Source organism: Eufriesea mexicana, unplaced genomic scaffold (assembly GCF_001483705.2).
Source record: "Eufriesea mexicana isolate 0111107269 unplaced genomic scaffold, ASM148370v2 scaffold3062, whole genome shotgun sequence".
NCBI classification, from domain to species: domain Eukaryota; kingdom Metazoa; phylum Arthropoda; class Insecta; order Hymenoptera; family Apidae; genus Eufriesea; species Eufriesea mexicana.
This window is the reverse complement of record NW_016911092.1, coordinates 283,021-295,445: the sequence shown is the minus strand read 5'-3', so window position 1 is coordinate 295,445 and position 12,425 is coordinate 283,021. Positions and strand designations below refer to the sequence as shown.

General features: G+C 33.9%; 1 protein-coding gene across 1 annotated transcript in view; it reads right to left on the bottom strand.

The window, feature by feature from the left end:
* The window catches only part of LOC108550829 (G-protein coupled receptor Mth), a 57,599-nt gene that overhangs the window by 2,311 nt on the left and 42,863 nt on the right, over positions 1–12,425 (bottom strand). The window contains exons 8-9 of the mRNA XM_017904710.1: positions 1,356–1,527; positions 6–279 (exon numbers count right to left, since the gene is read on the bottom strand). Of these exons, the coding sequence (XP_017760199.1) occupies positions 6–279; positions 1,356–1,527 (446 nt within the window). The remainder of the gene's footprint in view (positions 1–5; positions 280–1,355; positions 1,528–12,425) is intronic.

The following is a 12,425-nucleotide window of genomic DNA, read 5'->3' as shown; positions in this document are numbered from 1 at the left end:
CTCACCCTGAACGGCTCCCGCAGCATGGAAGTGCCTTGGCTGCAGCTAGCCTTCTTTCTTGAATCCAGGCCTAGTCGTTTCCTCAATGCCTGGTGGACACGATGTTTCACCACGAATAGGATAAAGATCATAACGCCTTGCAGGGAGTTCAATACGTCTGGCACGTAGGATACTTCATCCACGTATCTGTAGTCGGTGTACTCCTTGATGAACGAAGCGATAATCTCTGTCACCCAGAATATACCCATCACGACGAACAGTTTCACGTTCATGATGAACCTGGATGGTGAAACCATATGTACGTTTAATGGAAGGTGAGTTCGATGAGAAGGTTGACGAGTTAATTCTCTGCATTTGGTGCCCATATATAGTATTTATTACAATATAGATGGGGAAAGATTCATAGCTGATATTAACTCATTTGCACCATGGCCCTACTTAAGGTGCCGTGTTCAGGCATCAGCGACGTTCAACTTACGACTAGCCCGTATCATCGCGCGCGTATCAGCACCTACTCATAATGGCAGTTAAAAGGATTTTCACAACAAAAGTAAAACTTGTTAAGAATATAATGAACCAATGTAGATGAGATGCTCACGAAAAGGATCAAACGTGATCTGTGGCATATGAAGAATATTTAGCGACAATCGTAGCTCGCGGAATATTCCGCGCTCGGTGATCGACGACAGTCGTGGCTCGCGGAATATTCCGCGCTTGGATGCAAATGGGTTAAGATTGAAACAATGAAATATGTGAAATATTACAGTGGATAAATTAACAATTTAACGAGTAACTTTTCCAAACTTAATAGGAAATTCTCAATGGACATTGAATGATTCAAAATTTTGAAAATTGATATAGTTAACCCTTTGCACTCGATTGGCACCCTTTAGTCGCCATTTGATCAAATTTCGAAACTCGATATTAATTAACATATCAAATTTTAAATAATGTAACAGTGCGCGAGGTATCGAAACTAAATAATTCTACGTGTCAATTATTATACCATTTCTTATTTACTGCTCAAAAAATATCATCAGCTTTATAGCAGAAAATTCTTCAACTCGTACTCTTCTTTAGCAAAAAAATCGTCGAGTGCAAAGGATTAAGCTTAAAATAATGCAACGATGCACGAAATATCAAAATACGCAAATTTTTTATTTACTTGTTTGTAAGTAATTTCCTTTTAGATAGAAAAGATTCGAGTTTCTCTATCCTAGAGGTTCCACGTGCAAAGAGTTAATTTTCTCCATGTCCTGTATCGAATCTCGTATTAGGGAAGAGGTTGGAGAATAATTAATCAGTCAGATGATGAAAAAGAGGATTGTATTTTATCAGATAAGAGATAAACTCACTTAATTTTGTTAGCCTGAAATCGTTTTCTCCTGGGATCCACTGGTTCAGCAAGCCTGCTTATCTCAGCTTTCACCTTGCTACACTGCTGCGCTGTGAGAATGAAGAAGAGCACGTTCATTATCAGCTGGATGGCAACTGGTACCCTGAAGAGAATCGATTCCGCCAATTTATCTGTAACATACGCAATGTTTCTGCAGGTGAATTCACTGCGTCAATGTCGTGCGAGACTCGTGGTAAGGAGATCGGGTTGAACACGAGTATCACGGGCGTGCGACGTGGTCTGTAATTAGGGCCCTATGTAAACAACACGGATCAGACTTATGGTTAATTTTCGTCGATGTCTTTCTGTCTCAGTTATTCTTAGGGTTTAGACAAAATGGCTGATCGTGTGACAACCGTTGCTGTTGATTATGACACGTGCCATCGGAACTTAAATGGTAGGACAAGATATTGACACTTTGACTACCATGCACTTTTTATACGATGCACTTAGGGGCTCACAATAAAATTTTCATTATTCTTAGGATATAATGATGAATTATCAAGCAATATAACAAAGAAAAATAAAAATGGTGTAAATTATTAATATTTTCTATTGAAAGCTCTCTATTTATTTACGTTCTTCAAATATTCAAAAATTGGTTAGAATGGAATAAATGTAAATTTAAAAAATTAGTACCTCCAAGCACTGGCGACCACCATGGGCCCACTGAGGAGACAAGCACCCGTCATCGATAACCACCATGACAGTCAACGTGTTAATTCGAAGAGGATATCGAATTAAAGGGAATATTAAATTAAAAGGAAGATTAAATGTGTATTTATGCATATGTTAATGGCAATATCCAATAAGAGTTTACGATGAAAATAGGAGCTGTTGGGTAAATGGGTTAATTGCATTTCGATTGCAAATTACTTTCGTATATAAATTATGAATATATTAACCCTTTGCACTCGACGATTATTTAGCTAAAGAGGAGTACGAGCTGGAAAATTTTCTGCTATAAGGCTGTTGATATTTTTCTAGCAGTAAATAAGAAATGGTATAATAATTAGGTAGAATTATTTAATTTCTATTTTAATAAATAAAAAGTAAAAATAAAAAGTAATAAATAGAAATTAATAAATAAATAGAATAAATTTAATAATCAGGTAGAATTATTTAATTATTTAATTTCGATACCTCGCACACTGTTACATTATTTTAAATTTGATATATTAATTAATATCAAGCTTCGAAATTTTATTAAATAGCGACTGAAAGGCGCCTCTCGAGTGCAAAGGGTTAATCATGTTCAATAATCGTCCAATAAGAATGGACATGCGTTCAATTATTTTGTTTAGATTATAAACCTAGCTCTTTTCCATGTTTTTTAATTTTCCACCTAAATTCGTCGCTCGAAGGAAGATTTAACAGCGGGAGTGAAATTAAGAGAATAGGGCCAGCAGCGAAGTGCCATAATTTCGTTGGGAATTTTTTCCTCGCGGAGAATACCGATAATATTGAAAATACGGTACGTGGTGAGCATATCCGACGGAAATATTTCGCGTTGATTCAATATTTGATTTGAAAACGCGCGAAATCCGCGGTCGCAATTTGCGTCTACGCTGGGCGGAGATACTAAGGATAATCACAGGGGGTTGTTCTTTCAGCGGGACTCCCTGTGTTTTTATCTTTAATTCTCGAAATTCAAACGCATCCGTGGGAGAGACAGGAATACGATTCTGGTAAATCGTTGAGCGAGAATTCGAGATCTTACAAGGAGAGTGCAAGTCCTTAGGGTCACCGATTTAGTTGAAACTTTGCAGGTTTGTAGAAAGTATCATGCAGTTTAAGAAAATATATCATTACAGCTGCAGCTACTCAATAGTTTTTGAGATATCTGCGATTAAAGTTTTATTACTACTTTAATTAAAGATTTATTTCTAATATTTTTCAAGCGAAGTCGTGGCCTATTGGCAACAGTCAGTAATTCTACGCTAAAAGCCGGGGTTCGATTCCCGACCATAATTGGTAGCTTTTTCAATCTATTTTTATTTCGTGTTCACCTTTCGTTTATGAAAACATTGTGAATAAAATTTTTTACTAAGAAAATTTATTTTTTACAGTTTCTTATGCAAATATGTATTTATTATAAGATAATAAGAATATTACGCAAAAAAACGCTTTTCTATAGCAGTCATATTTACTACAGGAAATACAGAACCTATCGCTCATGTAAGTATTAATGATTAAATTAAACATTGTATAAGAATGTTGCCTATAATTCCAACTTTGCTGTGCAGCTATAAATGTTCACTAATTAATTACAGAAACTTGGAAATTCATTAATTTTCTGCTGCCGAATTGAATTATTAAGGTGTATTATTAGCGCCTAACCAGAAGTGGTATCTAGTTCGAATAAAAATTTTACTGCCTGCGATCAGCACCATCTATAATTTTGGGATAGTTTCTCGAATTGTTTACTAATTCTGGTTATCTGCACCTAATATATTTTACTCTATTTTAATAAATCAAATCATAAAGTTTTCTACATTCTTTAATAAATTCAGCCGAAACAGCGGTTTTGATTAGACAATCAGCATTCATTTCTTTACCTGGCAGACGACAAATATGCAAAGGTACGCCGTTACAACGCAATTATAAAACTTCATAAATTAAACACAGAAATTGAGCGATTTGTTAATTTTACTCCAAGTAAACAGAACAGCGCATGGAAAATGAGAAAAAATTGCAAACAAACACTGGAAGCATTGTTATGTCCATGCAGGTGTGCCTGCACCACGAAAAGAATGTAAGTATTTGTATTAACATAACCTTTACTTGTAATTAAATAGTGCAAGTTATGAACCATTGTTCCCCCACCTTTTATCAGTGATAGCAGAACCAGACTGTGAGAAAACAATATTCTGTTGAAGTAAACAGGCATATGCTACAATAGAAAAATATTGGACTCATGGAATATCATTAGCGTACATGCCAAGAATTATATTTTGTAGTGAGAAAAAATTGAAGCAGCCATACAAATATGTAAAGTACGATATGCCTATTGAATTCTAGGTCGGTTAACCATATGACATACAAGATAGAAGTCTTTGATGGTCAACTAAAGATTCAGAAAATGGAGATAGTTTAAGCAGACAAAAAGGAATACAATTAATTTAGGTGATGGCCTCTTATAACAACAAGCTATGGAGAATACAATGAGATTGAAAGGTATGTTGTATTCCTGACCTAAATGAATATTAATATCCGTGATCAAAGTCAATAATCATCGCTAATGTGTTAAGTTCGAATAAAAGGAATGAAAAGAAAGAAACATATTATGGGAAATCAAGAAACAGAAAAGAGGCAGCATATCTATCAACAGAGAAACTTGTGTGGCATTGATTTGCAAATGTGAGGATCATTGAAGAGATGGAGAATGAACAATTGGTAATAGTTATGAATGGTAAAGTTAAATTGAATATAGAGTGTAAATGTTGTATTAAGGCACGTATGTATGGAAATATCTAGGAACTTGGAAACTATAAAAGCAGCAATATAATGGTGCTGTGGTATATCATGGAATTCATTCGGCCAATAAAGCGAATGTCAAAAGGATGTAAAAGGTACGTCTTACCTGTTGATAATTATTCGAGAAAAGAGCCATTTGGTTGACTGATTTATAAATGACTAAAGATTTAATATGAAATGTTATTCATGAAAGGCTTTTTCTATTATAGGAGACTTACAAACATGAGTAATATTCATATGCAAGAGCCAGCCACTAAGGGTAAAGTAATAAGTATCATTTCAATGGATTGTATATCTGTCTTTAAAAATTTATCCGATATACAATATTTACATTCTAAATTACGATATATTAATATATTAAATAATTTCTAATTTGAATTACAATAATAAATAATAAATTTTAATAAATTTGATTTTAAAAGTATTTTACATTAATCAAACTAATATATTTGTTATAACTAGGTTGTAATGAAAACAACTATTGGTGATGTTGGGTCAGAATTATGGGCAAAAGAAACTCCAATAGCATGTAGAAATTTCATACAATTATGTATGGAGGGATATTAGGGTGACACTATATTTCATAGAATTATCAAAAGATTCCTAACACAAGATGGTGATTCCACAAGTACAGGAGAAGGTGGTAAAATATATGGAGAACCATTTAAAGTGAGACTATATTTAAAATTAAACAACTCCCTTTTTTATTCAAAAATAATTATTGTATATATATGTTTTAGGGCGGATTTCATACACGATTACGTTTTTATCGACGAGATTTAATTGCTATGGTTAGTGTTAGAAAGATGACAATGGTTCCCAATACTTCTTCATTCTTAGTTCTACACCAGATTTGCAGAATAAGCATACAATCTTTGGTAGAGCTACTGGTGAATCTATATATAATATGCTTAAACTCGAAGAAGCACTTGTAGGTAAGGTAAATTTAATGTTTGCAAGAATATATATCAAGAATTCATATAAATATAATATTTCCTCTGTTTTGTAGAATGATGAACCACATTATCCTCCAAGATTGATAAAAACTATAATACTGAACAATCCATTTTCTGATATTATACCAAGAATAATAGTACAGGAAAGTGAAGAAGTAAAGGACAGTTATAAAGCAAAAACAGCAGCAGTAAAATAAAAATCATATATATTTGCAGAACTTAGTCCTGATAGTATTGTTCTTTGCAATGAAAAATTTGGTTACAGAGATTTCAATCTTTTATCGGTTGGTGGAGAAGCAAAGGAAGATGAAGAAGAATCTGTGATATTAAATAAAAAGTTTACTGGTAAAGGCAAATCAGCTCATGATCATTTAACTGATCCAAAATTAAGCTCACAACGAGCTGTTGAACCATCTTGAGTTGCAAATAAAAAAAGGAAGGAAGGCTGCAGTAGCGATTGGAAAAGTGACGACGAAGTACAAACCCAAGGCAAACTAGAAGTTGTAAAGAAACAGAAAGAGTTAGTTTATTATTTGCATTATAACTATGTTATAGAAAGTAGGAATTTTTATTGACTGTCTCTTATATTTATATTTTCAGAGCAATTAAGAAAAGTTAAAAATACATTTAGAGATACAGAAAAGGAACCGAAGGAAATACAAACTTATAAAATAGGTGATGCTGAAGATGATAAGATTATAAAGGAAAATGAACAGGGAATAAAAAACTCCTTATTAGTGTAGCACAAGAGAAAGCCGAGAAGATGCACGATAAAGATATCAAGAATTATTAGGATAACTCATGTATTTGAATAGAATCATTTATCATATGTTTATAAATATTGTACACATATATATTGTCATTGTAATGATAATTATTAGGTGATATGTATTACGAAACATCTTTTTCTCGTAACGGTCCGTGATGTGGACATCTACTCAGTTTATAATGTCTATATGTCATTGTTTATTATGTCGTTAACAATTAACATGTATATGTAAAGCTTTCAAAGGGAATAAAAAGTACCTAAGCATATAACAATTGAAGTTTCGTTTTCTTTTTACCAAGAATAAAACAACGCATCTTCATCTGTGACTTCATGTTCGAAGAGCTATTAAAAGAGTAAAAAAAAGGAAGAAATATGTATTATACTTATTTATGTCTTTTTATTGTTTTGTTTCTCCCGCCCAACGGGTCACGTGGTTTTACATTCGGCAGTTTCGATCAGCGCCATCTATTATTTGGCTCCAAATGCGCCTAAAGTGATAGGAATATAGAATAGGCAAAGAGGTCGTCGATGTGCTGGTCACGTGGTAGACATGGATAGGGAGGGGATAGAAAAGGATAGAATGGCTCCGGCAGTGAAAAAATAATAATTACTCAATTCCCGTAATCAATTTGTAAACTTTTATAATTTCATTGCAAAGCTGGAACTTTAGGCTATATTCCTATATAACTTTCGTAAAGAATTTAGCTCTAAATTGTTAGTTATTAATTTTTGTTTTATGGCGTCTATGATTTCTTAACGGCGACCATCACGATCTTCCGTGGAAATATTTAATATCAAACGAAAATAGAAGCAAAATGTGATCAAAAGTTATATGAGAAGATTCGCAAGAACATTGCCCTTCTAATGAGTGCACAAAGATTCATAAATTAATTGCTTAGAGGATAGTAATTAATGAAGAACCAATGGCGCCTTCGACAATCTTCCGCAATAATTCAAACATTTCGTAGAATAATTATTAATAATTAATTAATCAGGGACAAATTTATATCGAAAAATTTATTGGAAAGTTCTTGAAGGTTCTGCCTTTACGATGCAATTACAAAAGTTCATAAATTAATCACAGATATCGAGTAATTAGTGAATTTTCCACTGCCGATTTAATTTATTAAAATATAATTTGTACTGGAACTAACGGAGCACAAGCTTCCAGATAAAATTAACAGGTGGCGCTGACTGTTTCTTTTTGAATTTTTATTAGAATATTAATTAATTACTCAATTCCTGCGATTAATTTATGAACTTTTATAATTGCATCGCAAAGCCAGATCCTTCACGAACTTTCACATATATTTTTTGATATAAATATGTCCCAAATTAATTTATTATTAATTATTGTTCTACGGATTGCATGAATTGTTGTCGAAGACGCCATTGGTTTTTCATTAATTACTATGCCTTATACATTCTTTATTAAATTTAGCCGGAACAGCGGTTTCAATTAGACAATCGGCATTCATCTCTTCACCTTGCAGACGACAAATATGAAAAGGTACGCAATTACAACGCGATTATAAAATTTCATAAATTAACCACAGAAATTGAGCGATTTATTAATTTTTCTCCAAATAAACAGGAGAGTGCATGGAAAATGAGAAAATATTGCAAACAAATGCCGGAAGGATTGTTATGTCCATGCAAGTGTGCCTGCATCATGAAAAGAATGTTAGACGCCATAAATCAAAAATTAATAACTAACAATTTAGATTTTAATTCTTTTCGAAAATAACATAAGAATGTAGCCTGAAGTTCCAGCTTTGCAATGAGATGTGTATTAACATAACCTTAACATAACATAACATAATTCAGTTGTAAACACATGGTGTAAGATATAAGGCATTGCTCTTCCATCTTTCATTAGTGATAGCACAGCCTGTACAAATTGTTTACGGAAATTGAGTAATTAATAATTTTTCACTGCCGGAGACATTCTATCCTTTTCTATCCCCTCTTTATCCTTGTCTACCACGTGACCAGCACATCGACGACCTCCTTGCCTATTCTATATTCCTATCACTTTAGGCGCATTTGGTGCCAAATCATAGATGGCGCAGGCAGTACAATTTTTCATTTTAATAGACGATAAAGTTTAACGTCTTAATAAATCAATTTGGCAATAGAAAATTAATGAATTTCCAAGTTTCTGTAATTAATTCATGAACATTTATAGCTGCACAGCAAGTTGGAATTATAGGCAACATTCTTATACAATGTTTCATTTAATTATGAGGGATAAGATTTATATTTCCTGTAGTAAATATGATTGCTATAGAGAAGCCTTTCTCTTGCGTAATATTCTTATTATTTTGTAATAAATATGTACTTACATATGAAAATGTGAAAAATAAATTTTTTCATTAAGCAATTTTATTTACAATGTATACATAGACGAAAAATGAACACAAAATAAAAAATACATTTAAAAAATACCTAGTTACGGGGACAGGAATCGAACCACGGTCCTTCAGCATAAGAATTTTAAGCTATCGCCGTTAAGGCACGAATATATTTGTGAACATGTTGAAATAAATGTTTAATTTAAGGTGTAATGAAAATTTAATCTTAAATATTTAAAAAACTGTTGAGTAGTTGCCGCTATAAAGATATATTTTCTTAAACTGCATGATGAGTTCTACAAACCTGCAAAGTTTCAACTAAATCGGTGACCCGTAGGACTTGCACTTTCCTTGTTAGATCCATTTCAATCCTATTATTAATAGTGTTGTTTGTTTATAAAATTCAAGTCTAGTCATGTTTTTATAAATTTACGGTGTATATCCAATCAGGGTACGCATTATCGCGAATTAGGAATTCTTGGATCTCGATGCTTTCATTTTTATTTTATTTTGCGACTGAAGTTCGTTCATTAATTAGAACTGTATAATATTAGTGGCTGATGACGTGATTAATATACTGGGAATGCACTATTTTTTTAATAATCAATTTTAGAAATAATATAATACTAATACTACAGTAGAAATAATATAAGCAAAGAAGATTTGTCGTATGAGAAAATACTCGAGGCTGGAATACTCGTCTTTTTTCCAACTCCTGGAGAAATCTTTTCCAGATTTCTCTTGACATTTTCAGTTCCTTGTTCTTTATCTTCCTACTTCCAAGGATTTTTCCTTTGGCCCCGTTTAACCTTGAAAGTACACACGTGGCGTCCTGATTTGTGCGAACGTGAATTCCCCTGTATCTCAGATTTTTCTCTCCATCTTCCACCTTCATCTTCACCTTTGTCTTTGTATTTACCACTCTCACTTTTCCTCGTTATATAATTAAGCTTTGCGTGAGCTCAACGATTTACTTTATAAGTATAATCTCCTTTGCTTCTATATCTCTTTTCTCGGGTTCCAGATTTCTTTTTAATTTTATCTTGTATTTTATCTTGTACTTTATCTCGAGATTTTTTAAAACTTTGCACCTACTGTCAAATAATATTTATAAATATTACGATAACACGACTGCCGTTTATTTTATAATAATAGGCAATTTAATTTGTTATTCTTAAGTATAATTCATCATTTCTAAGCTTTCGATGATCTAACAAATATGATAAATATTTGCAGGGATCCAACAGTTGATATCCTGGTTCGTCGATTAGAAGGAGGAGAGACAAGGATTTAGGTCAGCCTTTTACAAGGGTACCCATGCCAATCAGTCGAAAACAAGCAGTCTGTACGTGTGCGTCTGTGTGTGCACACATGGTGGTTCAACGACGGGCGAGCAAAGCTGGTCAACCCATCGTTGCTGCAATTCGACAAGGTATGTACACGAAGAATACCGTAAAATTGCTTTTCGAAGATTTTAATGCTAAATTATTTTTGATTATACCTTCGTTCAGGATAATAATAGAAAAATCCCAAGGTTGAGAAAGGTAAATTAGATAACTTAACTCTTTGCACTCGAGAGGCGACTTTCAGTCGCCATTTAATTAGATTCTAAGGATCATTGTTAATTAATATCTCAAATTAAAAATTGCCCAATGACGCGTGGAATATCGAAAATAATTCTAGGTTTTACAATTAATTTGCACTTCTTATTTACCGTTTTGAAAATATCGTCGACTTTATAGCAGAAAGTCTTCCAATTACTATGTTCAGGGCCGAGTTCAAAAATTTGGTGAACCGAGATACATATTTAAATCCGATATGGTATCGGTAAATGGTATGGTATCATCATTGTCTAAAAAGTTAATCAAAATCGGTGTTTTCTAATTGGGTGATTTCCTTAACACCTAATATATTCCGCACCCGTGTTGCAGTCGTATCAACCTTTGATGTCAACGTTTAATGTCAACGTTTAGAACACGCTGCAACGAAATATTTCCATGCAAAGATGGAAGAGAAAATCTTGCACTCGTGTCAGTGTGCAGCAAGCTGTACTATATCCAATTAATGCATAATCGAGTAATGGATTATGCGATTTTCTACGCACACCCGAATATTCCATCTACTATACAGACGGTCTTGCAAAATGTCTGATGAGTTTTCGTAGACCACGGGGCCTTTCAAAACGCGGAACTGGGTTCCGGGTTTTCTGTAACGAATAGATCGCCGAGTGCAAAGTGTAAGAATATATAAGATTAGGCGAGCTTCGATTACCGATAAGGTGGCGTGAGTAAGGAGCACGTAGCAATGATAACCGGGGTCTCAAATCGAAGCGGTGATCCCCTTGATCTGCGATCAATGAACAAAAGAGGCCCATCCTTAATAGGGCAGGTTAAGAAGCGTACGCGACAGTTCCGAGACAGTTCCTAGACAGTGCGTTGAGAGGAGTTATTGTGAGACAGTTCGTAGGAAATAGTATTAGCGGTCAGTTCTTGTTAAATATTATTAATCCCCCCCCCCCCCTTACAAAAGGGTTAATCTAATCGAGGACTTTCTTCCAAGATAAATGATTCGAAACGCGAGAAGGAATAACTCGAATATTTCCTCGGATGACTCGGACGAATAGCATTCGAACAATTATGCTCGAAAAGTTTCGGAGACATGCACTGTTGCTTAGAAGTCACTTTAATATTCTCCAAAGTGCCGGACCTAGAAGTTTACTATCTGCTTCGCTGTGTCTTCTCCTTCCTTACTCCACTTGCCGCGTCCAAACTTACTTGCTAACCAACACGAAAACTTGATTTCCCATACTCGTTGTCAGGGACAAATAGTCTCCGATAGAATGCAAATTCCGCTAGCTTCGGACCTGGTCGATTTATCTTTAATTAAAGACCACGCTGTACATTACGATGCAAAGTTCCCTTAATTTAATTGCAGTCCGGAGACTGTCCTCTGTGATTCAATCCGTTTCCAGTGGAAACTCAAAACAATTTCTAATGCACCTATTAATCTCTTTAATAGGATCCAAAATTTCTTAGAAATTTTAAAATTACCAGAATATCTGTTTCGTTTTGCAACTCTTTTATTGCTGAGCGAAAAACAGGTGCTTATGCGAAGATAACTGGACGAATTTACTGATAAGAACCAAGAAGGGACTTGGTTAGAGGTATGGAAGCGAACGTGACGTGTACGAGAGTGGTGTGAAATGAAAAGCGAAATTAGAAGGTAAGAATAGTGTTTGGTGGGTGTTAATTAGGTATAAAAGGGAATAGAGTTTCAAACCGAAGGTGGCATATAAGTGTACATGTGAGGAGGATGTGACATATAAGTGTAAATTAATATTAATAAATAATATTAAGAAAAGGGCGAAAATTAAATAGGGTAGTTAGGTGAGTTCAAAATAGATAAAGAGAATATGGTAGATAGGTCGGTAAGTTATCTAAAGAACCAATTGAAATGAGCAGAGTAAAGAAGGG